This window comes from Neolamprologus multifasciatus, chromosome 8 (genome assembly GCF_963576455.1).
Source record: "Neolamprologus multifasciatus chromosome 8, fNeoMul1.2, whole genome shotgun sequence".
Classification (NCBI taxonomy): Eukaryota; Metazoa; Chordata; class Actinopteri; order Cichliformes; family Cichlidae; genus Neolamprologus; species Neolamprologus multifasciatus.
In genome coordinates this window covers 6,549,799-6,569,591 of record NC_140446.1, presented here as the reverse complement: position 1 = coordinate 6,569,591, position 19,793 = coordinate 6,549,799, and the positions used below count along the sequence as shown (strand labels likewise).

Genomic DNA, 19,793 nt, shown 5'->3' with positions numbered 1-19,793 from the left:
TTTGTTTTGTTTTTGTTAAGACTGAGGAATAAGTTCAGGCAAGAGTTTCCATTGGCTGTGATGCTCGCAGATGACATTGCGATCTGTAGTGAGAGTAGGTAGCAGGTGGAAAAGGACCTAGAGGTACGAGCCATGAGGGAAGGTTTACAAGACAGGAAAGAGACCTGCTATGATTTATGGTTTGGAGGTGGTGACATCGACAAAAAGACAGGAGATTGAGCTGGAGATGTTAAGGTTTTCTGTGCAAATAATCAGACTGGAAATGAGCATGTCAGAGACAAAGCTCAGATCAAGTACATTAGAGATAAAGTTAGAGAGATAAGGCTGAGATGGTTTGGACAAGGGATACTGCATATACTGGGCAGAGGATGTTGAAGATGGAACTCCGTGGAAAAGGGGAAGACCACGGAGGACGTTCTTGGGTGTAGCGAAGAAGAACATGCAGAGGGTTGGTGTGTCAGAAGAGGATGTATAAAATAGGGTGAGATAGATGATCCACTGTGTCCTTGAAGAGGATGAGTAGGAGAATGAGAAGAAGATCAAGAAAATTATAAAGAAGCTCACGAAGAAGAAAAAGATCGACAAGAAGAGAATCCATGAGAACAAGCCCAGTTTCACAGCATTTGTGATGGAGCCTGAACGCATCACTAGTCTGAGTTCCCATGATGCACTTCGTCTTCAGTTGGATGGTGACAGTCCAGCGTCTAAAGTCGAGCTGACTTCTGCTCTATTTTTAGGTGTTTTGGAAACGATGGAGAGTGACTGCACGGATTTTTGTGCCTCTAACGTGCAGCTCATGTGTTTACGTTAATTTAAGGAGGCCACGCGCTTGTTTTTCGACCTGTTAGCTAGGCTGTTTGTTTCGGTAAGCAAAACTTAGCTAGTAAAAGCCGCCGACAACGTCTGATTTTACTATTATTACATAGCCGATAGACATTTCGTTATTTACACAGCTTTTTTAAATTGCTTTTTTATTTTATTTGTTTAATTTACAGTGTTTCGGTCGTGCATTTCTGTCATTAATGCACACACGCCCAATGCTCGTCACTGCAAAGCGTCTGCAGAGAAAACGAATGCTTCTAAATGTCGCTTTGGGTGTTTAAAACGAAACTATTAACCAGCCACTGTTTGGTAAACAGTACTTTGTTTGCGGATAGCCCAACACTTGATGTATTTAACGCATCTTATTTGGATGTGATGATGTCAGGGTGGTTGGATTACATGCTAATTAGTTCTCAGATTGTCTCTCAGTTTTTATTGGGGAAGTAAGAAGCTACTTCCCTGCAGACGTCTTCTTTAATCTGTGCTTCACATGACTTAGAGGGTCACTCACAGAAAGCATGAAATGGCAGATAATGTCACAGAGCACAGCCTCGTGATAGGAAATTCTGGAAACTCGATGTGAGGAGGGAAACTCGTTTCCTTCTCGTCACATGTCTGGCTCGGAGGCGTGGCCATATTCAGGATACAAACTCGCATGACTCGTTTGGTCGCTGTTAGTCAAGCCTGCAAGTGCAAAAAGCGCAGGTCTTTTTTTGTGTGTTTCAGTGTGCCATGTTGGAGTAACTTATTCCAGGAGGTGCCATGCTCGCCACGCAGACTGAAGCTCCACACGAGACTAAGGATGTTAAAAAGGTAAGAATCAGCTCGTTTCACGTTGCGGATTTCACTTCTGTCTGGCTCCTTCCTCTGCTGGTGAGCCAGCGTGAGAGTTGGCTTGTGATATTTAAGTAGTATTGTAATGCAAAGTACCCCCTTGATGTTTAGGTTGTGGGGAACACGGGGTGCTCCAAAAGGAAAAACAAAACAACAACAGCACAGCCTGTTTTCAATACGCCACTAATAGCGGATGCAGCAGAGGAAATGCAACATAATCCCGGTGCTAAGCTCATCAACAGAGGATTTTCATTATGTTTAATGGTGAAGCTGGTCTTGCATAGGTGTAGTCCCACCCAGGACTACAGGAGGTCTTCTGGTACAGACAGGAAGGGAAACAAAGGCCCAGATGGACCTCTCTGCTGCTGTTGTGCACACTTTAGGGGACCTGCATTGAAAGACTGAATGAAGGTTAACCTAAGAAACTTGTAACAAGTTCTATTCTTTTGGATCAGTGGTGGACATGTTTTCTCTCACAGGGTCTTACTTACTTTGATAAATTAACCCAAGAGTCAAATATTGAACAATTAATGTGAAATAGTTTCACATATTTCAGAAGTATTTCAAGATTTTTTCATAGACATAACTGACGCATCAGGCCTGGGTGATCGTGTCAGGAATCAGGAACTTGCTGTTAGTACTTTTTGTGCTTGTGTGTCTATGGTGAACTGTAACATAAAACCATAAAAGCTGAATTACTTAACAAAGAATAGATCTGGCTAATATTTGCTGTTTACTTTTAATATTTTAACTCACACATTGGCTTTCTTATACTTGATACATGCGGCATTAGTTTATTTTCAGTGTGACTATTTTTGAGAATTGATTATAACTCTGAGATTTTAATGAATCATCCCGTGTTTCTTGAATCTAAATAATGACAACAAGTGAGACGGTCACCTCTCACCATCAAAGCTGTTATGTTAAACATGTTATTGCTCCAAATGTGTTTGGGTTTGTTTTTAACCACTAACCACAACTAAACTCCTCAACATCATTCATATTCAATCTGTTATGATGGCTTGCCGAGATTTGTTGTGCACTGTATATGATTGTATAACTTAAACTGTGTTCTTAACTGCCACCAGTCTGTGGGCTACTCTTTGAGAGTCTTAACTCTAACCTGAATGGTAGACTTCAGAATCAGAATACTTTTATAATCCCTAAGTAAATTATGTGTGTTAAAGTTGCTCCAAGACAGTAACAGACCAAACTAAATAAATAATGCAATATGCTACAAAGGTTACAAATTTAAGAAACAGCGCTAACATATACAAATTGCTCAATTATAAATATCAAGAATATTACAGAGGTAAATATATATGATTGACATTTAACTCTAACCTGTGAACTTTGTCATTTGATATTTTACTGTAGAGAGTGTGCAAAAGGGTGTAACTATTGCAGTGTTTACAGTATATTAGATGGAGGACTTGTACAGGGAGATGGCCACAGGCAGGAATGATTTCCTGTGTGGTGCAGTGTGCTTTTTGGTAATCCGTCTCTCATTGAACGTGCTCCTGTGACTAGCCTGCATGTAATGGAGTGGTATTATTCAGCATTGTCCTTATCTTGGACACCATCCACCTCTCAGACACGACCCTTCCTGCAACATTACTGGCCTTGCGGATCAGTTTGAGTCTGTTGGCATCTGCAACCCTCAACCTGCTGCCCCAGCATGCAACAGCATAGAGGATAGCACTGACCACAACAGACTAACAGAAAATCCTGAGCATTGTCCGACAGATGTTGAAAGACCTCAGCCGCCTCAGAAAATAGAGACGACCCTTACTGTAGAGTGCAGTGGTGTTCTTAACCCAGTTCAGTTTATTGTCTTTGTGTACTCCAAGGTATTTATATTCCTCCGCAATGTCCAGAGGGTTCAATTAAAGAAGAAGTGTTCCAACTAGGCTTTCCTAGGATCATAAAAATGAAGACGTAAATGATCCTTTAACAGTAGGAAGCCTGAGTCATAGGTGGGGCTACCCACTAAAGAAGTTTTTGACCTTTCACCAAAGAAAAGTATCCAGAACTATGATTACAAATATTTGTAACCAGTATTTTTTTTTTTTTTTAAAGTGAGGCTTATTTTACTCAAGTTTAAAATACTTTTTTTAAAAATTTGTTTATAAAATAGCTAAAAATAACAGGGAGAAACTTCTGTTAGCTTAGATAACAAATCTTATTTTCCGTAACTATGGACCAGTCGTGTGTAGTCATCCTCCAGACGCCAGGAAAACCCCAGGGTTATGGGTTTTTTTCAAATGTGTTTTTCAGATGTTTCAATGAAAGGAAAAAAGATTAGTTAAAAAAGCGTAAATAATTTTTATGTTTTGTTAACAAGGCTTTGAGACCTCAGATTATTAGGTAAGGTGAAACAAAGTCATTGCTTTGAGTATAGTTGGACAAACTGTGCTTGTCTGGCCCATCGTGGACCGTGGAAAAACCCTGTAATTCTAGTTTTGCAGAAAATAACCCCGCTGCATTAATGTACTGTATATGTCCAAGTGCTTGGAACTAGACCTGTAGATGTTTTTCTTCTAACAAGTCAAGCACCGCAAAGGAAGAGTTCTTCAGTGCTCAAGAGCACTAAGTTTCTTGTGTGTTGCGAAAGAAGCTGCCTTTGTCCTCTAACCTTTAACATAATGTAGGTCTAATGTGTTTGTTATTTTTTCCCCATCAGCTGACAGTGGGTGACATGTGACAGGAGGTTATATACAGGTTGAGTGTCATAACATCACAGCTGATCTCAGACTGCTTGTTTGTCATCACACTGTGGAATGAAATGCAGAAAAAAGTGCCAGTCGATGCTTGAAGATGTTTTCTATGTATGTGGTTGAACAGGAATTTTTTTCTTGTTTGACAGCTGCTTCCCATCAGAACCAGTTGAGGAATGTGTTTTATTAAAATCTTTTTCCTCTTCCACGTATTGTTTCTTAGATCAAAGAGAAGTTGGCGCAGTCGCTCAAGGCCCTGCAGAAACGATATGTAGCGTCAGACTCGGTAGTCACCAGTGATGATTCCGATGCTAACCTCCTCTGCTCTGCCCTGGAGGCCATCTTCATCCACGGTATCAAGAGCAAGTACGTCCGCTCAGAGTCTCGAAGCAGCAGTAGGAAAGGGGACCGTGGATCCCTTCCTCAGCCTTTTTTCTGGAGCCTCCTCAAGAGTGTCACCCACCGGTAAGTCAGAACCAAGGCACAATTATTCCTAAACTTTGGGGGTTTTGGACTTTTTCCCTTTGGAAAAAATACATTTGGAGATTTTATCGTAGACTTCAGGTTAATTTTATTGTAGTGTCTTTACCTTATGCAAAGTGCCTTGAGGCAACTTGAATAATCAAGTATTCTAACAATTATTCCACTGATTAATCGAGTAATCTGATGACAACTACTTTTTTGGGCTAAGGCCTGTCCTTGCTATCAGAGGGTGAGAGCCAGGGTCCACCCTGCACAGGTTGCCAATAAAATAAGGTATACATTACTCTCCTTCTTGGAAGACTATCTTCCAGGAGGCAAAAAGAATTCTGACAGTATTGTGTCTCCTGGATGAGGGGGTTTTGGTGTGTGTTCATGTGTATGTGTGTGTCTCTTTAAAGCAGCATGTGGTGGCTGCAAAGAAGAAAAGTGAACATACAATGTTCAATCTTCTCAACAACAATGTTATTGAGAAATTCAGATCAGTGATTCCCAAAGTGTGGCCCTCAGCTTCCTTTTGGGTATTGAAGGTATGCAGGTTGTCTGTGTGGTCAGTGAAACATTTACAGTTGTTGAGCTTGAAGTTAAAATCTTCTGAGTTCCCTGAGTAATTTTCAAGTTTTAATATTTCCATTTACAAAACAAGTACAAGACAAAAGATTTTAAAAATTGACTGATCATTATCAGATGGCAAAAAAAGGCTGTTAATAAAGAATTACACAGAATAAGAGAGATGATTGATCAAATGAAATGAAGAACAGAAACGTCAGGAGGTCATTAATCCGAGTCTTGTGTTTAAATCAGAGTTTTTAGTAAAGGGTTAGAAGTGTCCCTGAAGATTTTCAGAGTTCATATTGAGTGATGCCGTTCTTAAGTTTAAGTATGACTGATTTAAGGTATTATTCTGTGAAAATGCAATATGTTTATCACACTCTTTCTTTACCTAGTGATGTGATCACAGAGCTGGAGAAGATACGCTTTGTGGGCACTGATGTGGGTCGCTGCCGAGCGTGGCTGCGGCTGGCCCTCAACCACGGCCTCCTGGAGTGCTACCTCGTATCGTTGTTCCGCGAAGACTCCAAGCTGCAGGCCCATTATCAGCCCAGTGCCTTGCTCCTGAACCCGGAGGAGCGAGAGGTTCTGCTCAGCTACCTCCAGGGTTTGGCCTCCCTCACATTCAGCCTGTCTTACAAGTCATCTGTCCTCAATGAGTGGACCACCACGCCTCTGGCTCTTGCCGGACTCTGCCCTTTGTCCCAGGCAGACTTACTCGACCTGCCCCTCAATGGTGGAGACACTCCCACCTCCAAGCCCATATGGAAGGAAATTTGGGATACAGTGTCTCAGTCATCGGGTTCTTCGGACGCACTGGATGTACAGAGAGGCTGCCCAGTTTCAGTGGGGAGGGGATCAGATCTTTTACAAGGGAGTGAGACTGCTCTTCGTTCTTCTAATTTAAGCCTGGATACCACAGGCTCCTCTCAGCTGTCCTCCAGCTTGAGCTCTGACAGCCTTCTGCATGGACAGGACCCCCGCAGCCCGACAGGAGAGCATTGGTCTTCATGTGACTTGGAAGCAGCCATTAATCCCAACATCTGCACCAAGAGGCCACAGAAAAAGTATGTATACATTTTAATCAGTTTTTAAGCATTCTTGAGCAAATAGGAGTTAAATAACTTTGTTCTTAGCACCTGAATGAGCCCCACCTTGTAGTATATTTTTAGTCAGTCCCTCATACACCATCCTGTTGTTCTGATAATCACCAGAGCACCAGATATGTGTTAATCATTGGCAGGAAATAGCCTCCAATAAAACTGAAAGATATGTGCACATCCACCCCAATATGGGCTCTGGCACGGAACTGAAAAGCAGCCAATAACCAGTATATAAAATTAGCAGCTTGGATGCAGAGGTTTTGTTTGTTTTTTTTTTTTTGGTCTTTCGTCAACAAAAGCTTTTCTTTTATTTAACTTGAAGTAGAATGCATGTTTTGAGTTGTCTGTATCTCTGCAGCTCGCTGACTGATTTCCGGGAGAGCGGACACTGCAGTCAGGACTCGACACAGGAAGACTCATTTGTCTCCAGCATGGGTGCTTCTCAGTTCTCTGAGAAGGGTATTATCAGTGACAGTGAGCCCCAGGCTTCTGAGTACCAGCCTCCAAACTTTGGACAGCTTGATTTAGAGCAACCAGAAACAACCACTGAGCTGCCATCATCTGATGATGATAAGTGTCCCGCTGAAGTCTGCAAAAGTGCCTCTTCAGAGTTGCACTCGGACATATGTCTTATCTCAGCAGTCAGTGAACCTGCAGAACCTGTGGAGGAAGTAAGTGTCACTGTTGAGCCTGTCCAGGAAGAGAAGCCAACAGAAAGCTCTGAAAAAACCAACGCAGACTCTGCAGTTCATCAGTGCCCACGTCGCTCTACAAGCATCTTGTGCAGAAAGTCATCTTCAGATTCACTATCAGTAAGTGTAACATGTCTATAGAGGGTAACCGTTATTTGAGCTAAACCACAAACTTTATCTGGCCTTAATGCAAATTTGTCAAATGCACTCATATCAGTTCATAAATGCTGTGGTTGCTGATTACATGAAACACAAAAAAACCTGTTTGATATTTGTTGCATGAAATGTCAAGTAGGATGTTCAACTCTTAATCTTGAATCTTGAATAATGCATGGAGAAAAAAACAACACAATCTTTGTAATAAATAATGGGAAAATGTTATTTTGTGTTTATTTTTTCCCATTTTAAAACCCCTCACAAAAATGGTGAGTAGTCGCATTAGTTTTACTAACTTAGTCTGTCCATCCATCCATCGTCCGTCCATCATCTAACTCTTTGTCTAATTAGGGCTAACTTTTATTGACTGAGTACTGAGTCTTACTATAGTACTCACATCCACAGCGACGTTTTACCTGAAAAACACCTCTCTGTGGAATCTGTGGGAAGTAGCTTAAGCACGCAGCAGAAACCCACATGGGCACAGCAAAAACACACCAACCGGCTGTTCTAGTGTTCAGTGTTAATAGACTGTGAGAATACTGCCGGAAGGCAAACTGGTAGTGATATGAAACCAGTCCTGTGGTGAAATGTTAATAAAATGGAGTACAGAAAGTAGCCATACTATACCAGCAAATGCCTAGAGTGAAAATAACTCTTAATTGTGATCTCTGAATGGGAAAAGCTAAAGAGATTTCTTAGTGTTTTACATAAATATAGGAAAATCTCTTAACATTAGTCAAGACAGACACATTTGTGCTTAAATTCACATGACCGTTTAGAGACCAATGTTTATAGCTTCTACACCACTAACACCAACGACACATGATAAAAGGGGAACCATTTTTTTGCAAACTGCACTCTGCTACTTGCCATTAACATGCAAATGAAACCCTTTGGTTCCCAATGCTAAATAAAACATCTCCTGCTTTTTGCAGCATTCTTATTCTTGGATCTCAGACGATGACATTTATAAGCCCCATCTGGAGAATTTGCCGGACAGCGATGACGCACCTGTCTCTCCTCCCGCACCTGAGCCCAGCATCTCACCGTCACGTCCAAGTGTCGTCCATCGCAGACAAATAGGTACCATCCCCTGTCCCCCAAGCTTTGAGTGTAAAACCTATGGTAAACGGTTGTATGAAAAGAGTTTTGGGCGCTGGGCATAATTCACAGCAGTCAGTGCTCAATGTGAGAACATAATAAAGATTCTTTTCTTTCTTTTTTTTGTAAATGTGCACTACAAGCTTGCGTATGACAAGGAAAGATGTAAGACTTTTATGCGATATCAGAAAAATGCATAAATGAAGGAATAAGTAATTATGGGGAATCTCAACAATCTCACTGCCCGAGGAAAGAAGTCTGAGTTTCAGAATCCTGTCAACTGAGTTTCTCTGAACAGACTGTGTTTCTGTCACAAATAGATCATTGCATTCAAGTGAAAGAGACAGAGCTGTTAAAGAACAAACTAAACAGAGGTCCACATGTAAAATCGTTGCTCCACAGCACTTCTAGTGGTACCTGCAGTGTGCGCACACCTGGTCAATACAGGCCACTGAGGGATTACAAATGAAGTAACATACTGCACTAAAGTCCGGGAGCACTAGAAAGCGTGGAATGAGATTAAAGCCACGCCCCCAGATTTTCCCAGCAGGTAATTTCCTTCAGGTCTCAAAAGAGAAAACGCCTGCTGTTACGTAATGCTTGGCGTGTGGCCACATCACTGTGGAATGTGATCTTACTACATTTGCAGGACGTCACCTGGATGAGTCCCACGGCCTGTTTTAAAAATAGAAATAATGTGAAAGAGAGTAACACAGTAACATTAACAGCGCAGATAGTGAAGCATGTCATGGGACATTTTGTGACAAAGCATATGGACTATGCTTATTATTTATTTTTTAAATTGTTTTGTCAATAATGGGACTGTTCACGAGTAGCTAATCTCAGTCATTCACATCAACAGATTAGATTATTTAACTGTGTTGTGAGTCAATGTTAACTTATCTATTGAAGCAAATAATGGGGAATGTTGGCTGGTGAAATTATGCCACTGTCAACTTGAATTCCAAGCCTTCTTTTCATTTTGTTTTCGCGCTGCTAACAGGAACTCTGAAGTCATGTAATAGTTGATTGGAAATCCATTGACAGCTCACGTATCGGCCTGTTCTTTTTCTCGTAACCCCGTTTCCTTCTCCATTTTTTTTCTCTACATTGCATCACTGTGTTGTAGCAAGTTGAGAGGACTTGCCAGGGAAGAATTACTTTCTGGGGAAAGTAATTTGTTAGATTACTTATGTTACATTTGCATTACCATATAACGTGGCCTAAATGTCATAGAATTACCAGACTGTAATAACACATTAACAAACAATATAGTTTCTTACATAGACACAAATCCCTGTCCTAATGAGGATTTTTCTTTTAGTCTTTAGGTTTTAACACATAGTTGACAGCTACATTGAAAACCAGTCTAGTTTTTATTTATTTTTTTAATTTTATTTATGACAACCCTGCAAATTTGCTCAAAATAATGCAAAAGGTTCAATTGTTTCTGTATGTATAGCTCAGCTAGTAAACATGGATGTAAAAGAGGCATTCTCAGTGTGAAAACACAACAATGTCATCTATGTGTTTTTCCCAGGGCTGTCAAACCCCTTTCGAGGGTTGCTGAAGCTCGGTCACCTAGAACGACGCAGCGCCGTGGGATTATGGCGCGACTACTACTGCGAGCTGTCACCCTTTGAGTTCCGCCTGTATGTGAATGCAGATGAACGGATATGCTGCGAAAACTGCTCCCTGGTGCGATGTGAAGACGTTCGTATCACCTCATCTGAGGGCCGCTTTGACTTGATCTTCCCCGGAAAACGGCTTTACCTCCGGGCGGCCAATCGTGACGAAGCTGAGGACTGGGTGGACCGGATTATTGAGGCTGTCAACAAAAGCCGACCAGTACCGCATGACGAGCAGTGGGAGGTGCTGCACACCGGGTGTGAGAATGGTGTGGATGAACGTGCAGTTTCTTCGCCACCCTTGTCCCCTTCCAGCCCTGAGCAAGGCCCGTCTGGTTCTGATGCTTGTGGAGGGCAGGATTCTCCATCTCCTCCTCAGCAGGAATTTGACTGGACATCGACTACAAATTTAGAAACAGATTCCATCAAAGAAGCTGTTTTGTACTTCTCCACAGATCCTGAGGCCCGGACGTGGGAGCGTATGGTTTTCTCTCTCTCCTTGGAGACCTTGAAAGGATTTCTCGTAAAAGAAGGAAGGAAGCTACAGCGGCTAAACTACCCTGTTGAGGAAATCCGGGATGTGGTTCCCGATGTTTCTCAGGGGGGACCAGCCTTTTTCAAGCTCCTGACAATCCGAGAAACACTTAGATTTAGAGCGGAGAATGACAAGGAGGCTCGCTTTTGGAGGAGGTTTATCCGAGATGCTCTTGACTCATACCTGGAGAACGGGGAGTGTGAAGGCTCTGAGGTACCTTTGGAAGCGACTGGAAATCTGTACAGACTGGTGCAGCACAGGCTTAAAGAAGATGGAGCACTTCTTGTTCACCTTTTCAAAGTTCCCTCAGAGAAGGGCCTGGACACTCAGGGCTTCAAATGTGCAGGTAATGTTAGAATTTTAAAAAATATCTTTAAACCTTTTTAAGCCTGTTTGATGTAAAATCAAGCAGATTTTGCTTGTTGTGGTAATCCATCCTGTCTGCAGTAGCAAAAGTTGAAGCTTTTCATTGCACTTCTAGTGTAAGTGATTGGGTCAAAACCCTTTACTGGATTTGAGCACGCCCTTTTTTTATTTTTATTTTTTAAATTTAAGACTTCAGCAGTCTGAGACGGACAAAATCAACCTTGTTTTAAAATTCTCAATTTAACAGCATTAAAAAGCATGTTTTTAACACCGTTTTGGACTCTTGGATAGTTTCGTCCTTCATTAATAACCTTTACAGTAAATGAATGCTTTAATAACGCATTTGTTTGCATTTGACTAAAGCTTAAAGTTAAGGGTATGGCCTAATGTTTATAATGTGCCTTTTGGAACATTTTAATGGACCTGACTTCCTGTGTGGTACTGATCATTGCAGATGCGTCTGTGTGTGTGAACCTATGGCTTGAGCTTGCTTGTGTTAGCTAATAACTTTGCACTTCAACCTCTTATTCAAATATTGTTCACTTCTGGCTCTGCAAAACTAATATATTGACAGCCAAAACAATAATGCTGAAACTTTAAAATCCAGGATCCATAAACCAGTAGATAATGTAATGTTATGTACTAAAATAATAGAAGAAACTTTATGGAAGATTTGCACTTGTCTGTTCAGTCTGTTCATTTCCTGTTGTGTTTAGTTTGGTTTTGAGTGTGATGATAAAAATCAACATGTTGCCTAGGAGTCTAAGACCTGATCTTGTCGTTCAGTTGTATTTTTTACGATCCTTTTACCCAAAAAACAATAAATCTCATCTTTAAGATCCACCTATTTTCCCAAAAGAAATTTAAAGTATTCCTTTGCTTTTGTCCCACTTTTCCAGCAAGTATCTTAAAACTTGGTCAGGTGTTTCTTTGCGTAATCCTGTTGACAGATCCACAAACAAACGGCAATGCAAACATCACTTCAGCCAACGCGACACCTTGTTTACCTGCAGTATTGAAGAACAAAGAGCTATTTGCAAACGTGGAATGTGCCATGAGTTAATGATTAGCGCTTGTTTGGTTTATAATAGTAAGCAGTGATTACATTTTCTCACCTTTAGCCTCTCATATGAAGTTTACAGCCTGTGTAGGCCACTTTGTCCAGCCACAGTCTCATCCATCTGTTTTGGGGTTTGTTCTTTTTGTGGGGGGGGGGTAAATCTTGGGATGATGGGATGAAAGACAGCAACTTCCGACACGCGGAGCAGATCAAGCATAGCCTTGTAAATAATAAAGTATCACTGGCTGGAATCAGACTCATTGTGAGAGTGGATGTGACTCAGACTGAGTTGTGCTTTGCTGTGTCTTGCAGGCTGTCCTCAGAAGATTGGACTGTCACTGGGCAGAGCCAGGTTATGTGAGTTCTCTGGGCTGTACTACTGTGAGTCATGCCACAAAGGTGACACCTCCATCATCCCCTCACGCATGGTACACAACTGGGATGTCGCCCAAAGAGAGGTAGGTGCAACACATAACTATCTGCAAACAAACTTCTATAAAAAAATTAGTTACAAATTTACAGCAATTAGAAAAAAAACATATATGACTTCCTACCTGCTAATTTAGATGAAAGCTTAGTGTCATTTGAAGAAACTGGCCTTGGGTATTAACACGAGTGCTGCAGACTGGAAGCATGAAGCACACTGTGTAATGTGTTACACCAAACTCTATGAACACATCTTAAAGGTCTGAGTCTCATTTGAAACTACAAAAATGTTTTCTAATATTTGTTTTTTTGTTTGTTTTTTTGCAACTTAACTGTTTTGTGACCTCTGAGGTTAAATAAAAAGATGGCTTTGCTAAAACAATCAAGTCAAAAAGTAAATGCCATTTCAGTTTTTAATATCTCAAATTTAATTAAGGAAATATTTATATTCACATACACTAATTATGAGCATAAATGTGATCACTGTCATAAATATGAATGAGTAACCTTTTTCTTTATTTCTTGCAAGTTTTGAGGTTTGATTCAAACATTGATTTATTACAAACCTGAATCAGGAATTGAAGAATGTATTAGGCTAATATGTACTAAATGTGCCAACACAGTGTTTATATTTTGAGGTCACCTCTTTCTAAGACCAAAAAGTCTGGTTGTTGCTGTTTGTCACAGAAACTCTTCACACAGCGCCATCTGCTGGAATAGAGTTAAATGGCAGTACAGACTATTTGCATTTCCTCCAGGCTAACTGACAGTACAGTCCTTTTACTGTTTTTGTGTGCGGGTTTGTTTTATGTATTCTAATCCACTCATAACTAAATATTCTAGTTTGTCTTTTTTTTTTTTTTTTAAATTGCTGAACATTTTGAAGCAACATGTCAGCCTCATGAGACTGCTTACACTTGTTTGTCTGCACAGGTGTCTAAGAAAGCCCTGTGGCTTCTGAAGCAGGTAGAACAAGAGCCTCTGCTCAACCTGGAGCAGCTGAACCCTGAGTTGGTTGCGCACACAGAGTCCATGGGTCAGGCCCACGAGCAGAGGCAGAAGCTATGCCTTCTGGTTGAATATCTGCGTACCTGCCGCAGTGGAGCCTACAAGAAACTCCAAGCGAGGTGTTTGGCAGAATGCCTTGGCAATAACAATAAATTACTCTAGGCTACATTGTTCCTATTGAATTTCTTTTTAATTGGCACAATCAATTTAAATGCTATAAAACATGTTAAACACCTTTCTTTTCTTTTTTTCTTCTCCTTCCATTTCTCTAGAATGGGGCAGCGAACTTACCTGTTGGAGTCAAACCACCTGTACAGTGTCAAGGACTTGCGACAGGTAACCTTCTGGCCCACTTTCATTGCATACAGGATCCGCCACCTTAAAATACCTACATATAGGCATTTGTATTTTTTTTTATTTCTTTTTTGTCAGGTAGCAGAGGGCCAGTATGTAAACTTTCTGCGCAGGCTGGTGCAACATGCCTCTAATCACGTGTTCAGCTGCGACCTTTGCACCCAGCGTGGCTACATTTGTCAGATATGCCACTCTACTGACACCATCTTCCCCTTCCAGTTTGAGACAACCACAAGGTATGTTTTCCAAAGGCATCTCTCTTCATTCCTCATTCTTTTTATTTGTTTGAACTAGGGCTGCCACAAACGATTATTTTGATAATCGACTAATCAGATCATGCATGCATTGGACGTACAACGTACAGCTTATTGCACCAGCATGCATCTGCTCTTATATAAATATCATTAGCTTACAGCTTTAAGTGTTTAAGGTATGTGCTAACTAAAAATAAAGACAAGATGATGGTTTATTAAATTTTAATGAAATTTGCAGATTGTTTTGGTGAAGTTTAATAAACTCAGCCGTCTGCTCCTTGCTATCTAAAATATACCGGAGTATATTCTCGAGCATCTCACACTTCTGATAATCAGTTGTCTGCTTGACGTTTATTCAGCTGTGTAAAAACTATAACTTTCATCTCAGCCAAACCGATTTACTCAGGAACAAATAAAATACTAAAAAAAGCCAAACAATAACATTTTTAAGTTATCTAAATGACTTATACATCATGTTTAACCTGAGTAGCGAAAGACGGCGGTGGGTTTGAAAACGATTTGCCGGGAGTCCGGTGTTCTCACGGGCTCTAGTGAGCCTTGCCCCCGGCTAGCTATCGAGCTAGTGGCTAACAGACGTCTCCCAAAACGTCGGAGCGCTTTTGAAAATATGTGGTGTCTTGATAAACTGAGCAGATATTTGAGGTTTACACAGCTACATTCTCGCCTGAAAATATGTTAAATGTTTATTTTGTGACCCAGAAAGAATAATAAGAGTAATATTAAAACTAACTAGCTGCCGCCATTGTTGGAAACTGAGCAGGGCTGCGCTATGAATTCTGGGACAGAGCTTCTTCTTCGGGGTTTACCGGCAGCTGGCATCCATGTACATGCAGTGCTGCCATCTTCTGTTTCAGTCCGTTATTACACTCTTAAATCCTACTACTTATTCCTACGTCTTTTGTGATCTTACAAAGCTTCAAACGACGCGTCGACTATTAAATCAGTCGTTGACGATTTTGATAGTCGACGTAATCGTGACAGCCCTAGTTTGAACCCTAAAACAAAATAGTTTTAAAAAGAAAGGAAAAAGTCTCCACAATGAGGCCAGCCTTGTTGTCCAAATATTCTAAATTAAATGCTAAACACCAGCTCCAACTTTTTAAACATCCTGTTCTTCTGTGTGACTTCCTTTCCCTTGTTTTCAGTGTTCTGTTTAGTCGCCACTGTCTGTCGCTTTTTAACGTGGGCTACATAAAGTGTAAACAGGACAAAAATAAACCGAAGCCCTCTTGTTAATATGAATAGCAAGACACAATCTACCAGAGAGACGTAGAAAACACTTTTAATAAAGCACACAGACCAAAATGATCTTCTTTTGGCTGCTACTTTTAGGGGTCGCCACAGTGGATCACCTGCCTTCATCTCACCCTATATGTAGCACCCTCCTCTGTCACTCCAACCCGCTGCATGTCTTCCTTCTCTTCTCTGTGGCCTTCCGCTTTTCCTCCTGTCTGGCAGCTCCATGTCCAAACCATCTCGGCTTTGCCTCTTTAACTTTGTATTCAAAACACTCATCCTGAACAGTCCTTCTGTTACAATAAACTTGTCTGTCCTGCTCACTCGCACTGAATCTCTTAGCATTTTAACTTGTCTACCTGCAACTCTGCTGGTGCCACCATCTCCAAACCATCCATCTTAGTAGGTCTCACTACCATCACTACTTCCAGGCTCATATGGGATTTGTCACCAACCTAATGAACATCTCTTGACGTCAGTCACACAAACTCTGTAACAGACGATCATCCATGTCTTTGTCACCACCCGGCTTTTCCCGCAAAGCCCTGGACAGAATCCAGTATGTCCAGAACTCATCTGCCAGGCTTCTAACATGCACTAAGCTCGGGGAACATATCACACTCACCCTCATAAATCTCCACTGGCTCCCAGTCAAGTAACGCATTACGTACGAGATCCATCTTCTCATTTACAAATCCCTCAATGCCCTGTTTTCATGTGCTTTTTTTGAAGTGGAACTGAAATCTTTGCACTCTTGTCAAACCAGCCAGATTCCACTGACAAAAATAGTAATTATACCTGAGAACACACTTTAGATTTAGATTAGCAACTGCTGTCTGGTGGCTTTGAAAATTACAATGTACTCATTAGTGTGGAGAAAGTCCAAGGGGGCTTTGAGCTTCTGAGTGAGAGTTGGTGTGATTCAAACTGTTCTAATATAAATGACTGTCTTGTCCTGTACCTCATTTTAAAATATTGATAACATCTTAAAATCTGTGTCTCCAAAGCTATAAAAATAACACCTATATGTGTGGAAATTATTTGGGAAACACATTTTTCTCTATCGGAGGATTTAAGGCTGACACTGTCAACTGACTGAGAAATTCTTTTGTGAAAATCATACTTTAAGTTTGTGGAAAAGCAAAACAAAACCTTTAACACATGCTAACTTTGGTCATTAGTATTTTTACTAGAAGTGGTGTGGAAATTGTGTCCACAGTGCCTTTAATTTGGTTTGTTTTTTCTCTTGTCCAGGTGTGAAGATTGCAAAGCTTTGTTTCACATAAGCTGCAAGGCTGATGAGCAGTCTTGTCCTCGCTGTCAGCGGATGAGGAAATACATGGAGAGGGATCTGCAGGACTGAGCACGGTCAGTAGGGACAGTGCTGAGCTGTGAGCGACAGGGGCCAGACTGTTAAACGTAAGCTGGTGGAGAGTGAAGAAAACAAAATTTAGCTTTCACATGATGTAACCTCAAGTGCAATTATGAGTTTGCCTGCCCTAACTGACTTAAAGCAAGCATGAAGATGAAGGTATTTGAAGTCACAGTGCTACAGTAGCTAGACTCTCTTGCACTAATGTAGAGGCATTCAGAGCCTCGTGCTGCTCACATGATGCAGCCAAATGTTACTGACCAGTGATTTAAATACCTCTCTGATTTCTGATTCAGCCACGACATCAAAAAAGGCCAGGTCAGACGTCGAGGGTGCTGCCAATCTATTGTATCCAAACATTTTTTAGAGTTGGCCGTTTTCCACTGCAGGAACTAATAAGTAGCTTGCACCATTACCTATTCTAAACTCAGGAATCCCCACACCCACTCCCGTAGAACCTCTTCTAGGACTGCTTCTGGATCAGTATCTACTCCGGGATAAGAGCCTGTACTTAGAGGTTCTTAACTACTATGAAACACTACTTTTTTTTTTTTTAGTTTCAGAACAAGAAAATCTTTGAAAAAAACCCAAACCTATTCGAACAAAGAAGATTAGGAGTCTTTCAAATTGTAAAATTTAAGTGGATAAAACGAATGACAACCATCATCATCTGGTTTCACGGATTCATAGTTTAACTAGTGGTTTAATAATTTTGAAAATGAGACCGAAATCAAATGGAAAGTGTCGGATTTCAGTTTCCTGAACCAAAGCATACTAGTCTGGTAAAAGCTGTAATGCACCGATCAGTGGAGGAAAAACCAAGGTATGAGCAGAAATCATAGCATTGTCTTACCCTTCGCCTTTTTTTTTTTTTTTTTTTTTGGTGCATTCAGGATCTCCACAGATTGTAAGAGCTGATCATGGGGACTTCCTGTAAACTTGGTTCCTGCTACAAGTTTGTGCAGTGGAAAAGTGACCATTCACGCTCTTTACTTTGCTTGTCACATCAATGTCTTCTTAACCATCATGTTTACACAAGTGATCCACAGTATGTTTTCTGTTTGCTCTCAATGCACAAATTATTCAGACATGATTTCCAGCATTAATATTTAGTACTGTACTTGTAGAATAATGAGAAATGTTTTGATTAACAGATCTTGATTGTGCCTTCTTTTTTTATTTAAGCTTTACAGTTTTCCCATGATATCTCACTATTACGGGGCCAAAACTCTTTTTTTAACCCATAATCATGCAATAAAAAAATTAGATTGATCAATAAAAAAAATTAGATTTAGTGTAAATATGAGCGCTTTGTGGAATGTTTCTATATATATGTGTGATTAAACAGGCCATTCTTAAGGCTCACAGAGGAGATTTGTTTATGCTGCTTATTCATGCATTTAATGAAATAATTTAATAAAAAGTTTGTGGCAAAAACATTAAAAATGAAGATTTGAGATGAGTGTTTATAAAGTTTAAAATGTAATTTGCATATTTGCACTCGGAAATGACTGTTAAATGGATATTTCAGCTGAGTTATTTGAGCTCTGATATTTTCGGCCACATTAAATTATCCCTAAACTAAAAACCCAGCTGTGTTTATGATCTTTTTTTCCCCCTTTTCTTTCATTTTTGACTTTGAACTGGGAATCATCAGACTTCTCTGGGGTCTGCAAAGAACAAAAATAAGTTGAAGATGTACTGAACTCCATTTTGCGATGTGCAGAACATATCATATGCAAAGGGAAAATTGCATATACTGCAGTACTGTTATTTCCTGATTTGTATTTATTTCGTCTCATTATGTATGAATGACTGTATTGAAATAAATGTCAGTGTATTTGATTCGGTTGTCTTTTATTTTAAGCCTTTCACACCAGATAATGTTCATTTTACTCACAAAGCCATGTACGGAAGAGGATTAGGGCCACTGGGAAGGGAAAAAAAAAAAAGTGGGCACGTCTTTTTTTTCCTTCTTCTTTTCCTGAATTCTGACTTTTTTCTCAGAATCCTGAAAAAAAAAAAATTTTGATGAAAAAGTCAGAATTCTGACTTTTTTCTCAGATTTTTTTCCAGTGGCCCTAATCCTCTTCCGTAGCCATGGCACACACAGGCATACCGGCTAATTTTCATCATCAGTCCCTGGAAGGCTGATGAAGACCAGATGCTTATTTTGCAGTACACACACCCCGGCACCTCACAGTCACAGAGTCATCTCTTCAGTAAAACAATATTAATTCCTAATAAAGTCAATAATATATAAACAATTAAATACAACTGCCAATAACATGCAAACCTGGATTGAATAGTATTATTGTGCATTACAGTCTTATAGCAGCTTGCACTGTGGTGCACTGAGTCTTTGGCTGAAGATGCTACTGTTGATAACCTCCAGGGCATGGAGTGGCATGTAGTGGGTGGGTGAGGGTTGATCATAATTGACTTCACTTTTGAGAGGATTATTCTTCCACCACCTGCTGGACTACCTCTGTTTTGAGACTGTAACACAGAGCTAGTCTTCTTGATATATTTGTCTCCATTGTGGACACACAAAAAACAGGCCGTGCAGTGCCTACCATATAGAGATGTTTGCTAATGCACATACTGTGGTCTAAGGAAGCAAGCTGTAATAAGGTTTGATTTGACACAATAGCTCTGATATACGAAAAGACCAGTCAAGCGTCTTAATGACATGTGGTGAGCGCTATGGGTCTTGTAGTCTTGGTATTTGGTGTGATGACTCTCCTTTGCAACAGGGACTAAGCAAGATGTGTTTCACAGGCTTGGGACCTTTTGCAAATGCAGGTGTGCTGGAGGACCACATATTTCTGCAGAACATGTTTTAACAGTCTTGGGCTGATGTCCCATGACCCTGTATAATTCAGGGGTAGGCAACTCCAGGCCTCGAGTGCCGGTGTCCTGGAGGTTTTAGATGTGTCCATGATCCATCACAGCTGATTTAAAGGGCTAAATGACTCCTCAGCATTTCTTGAAGTTCTCCAGAGGCCTGGTAATGAACTAATCATTTGATTCAGGTGTGTTAACCCAGGGTGCGATCTAAAACCTGCAGGAC

General features: G+C 40.6%; 1 protein-coding gene across 2 annotated transcripts; it reads left to right on the top strand.

Annotated features, from left to right (window-relative positions):
* The first annotated feature begins 655 nt into the window (after positions 1-655).
* plekhm1 (pleckstrin homology domain containing, family M (with RUN domain) member 1) lies at positions 656-18,654 on the top strand. Of its 2 annotated transcripts, XM_085170241.1 has the most exons (12): positions 656-865; positions 1,549-1,635; positions 4,597-4,838; positions 5,801-6,472; positions 6,867-7,320; positions 8,295-8,442; positions 10,001-10,969; positions 12,362-12,507; positions 13,409-13,602; positions 13,756-13,819; positions 13,916-14,073; positions 16,603-18,654. In XM_085170241.1, the coding sequence occupies exons 2-12, from the start codon at positions 1,585-1,587 to the stop codon at positions 16,709-16,711; spliced, it is 3,207 nt and encodes a 1,068-aa protein (XP_085026367.1). In that variant the 5' UTR covers positions 656-865; positions 1,549-1,584; the 3' UTR covers positions 16,712-18,654. The 2 variants fall into 2 exon arrangements, with proteins under 2 accessions (XP_085026367.1, XP_085026368.1); XM_085170242.1 differs by lacking the exon at positions 656-865 and having other exon boundaries at positions 872-1,635.
* Positions 18,655-19,793: the final 1,139 nt, after the last annotated feature.

Excerpts from the sequence above, each read along its gene's own strand:
- plekhm1 (XM_085170241.1), top strand. The coding sequence starts at position 1,585 with ATGCTCGCCACGCAGACTGAAGCTCCACACGAGACTAAGGATGTTAAA. Across the intron at positions 6,473-6,866 it reads ACCAAGAGGCCACAGAAAAA|CTCGCTGACTGATTTCCGGG; the intron begins GTATGTATACAT and ends GTATCTCTGCAG. Across the intron at positions 8,443-10,000 it reads CGTCCATCGCAGACAAATAG|GGCTGTCAAACCCCTTTCGA; the intron begins GTACCATCCCCT and ends TGTTTTTCCCAG.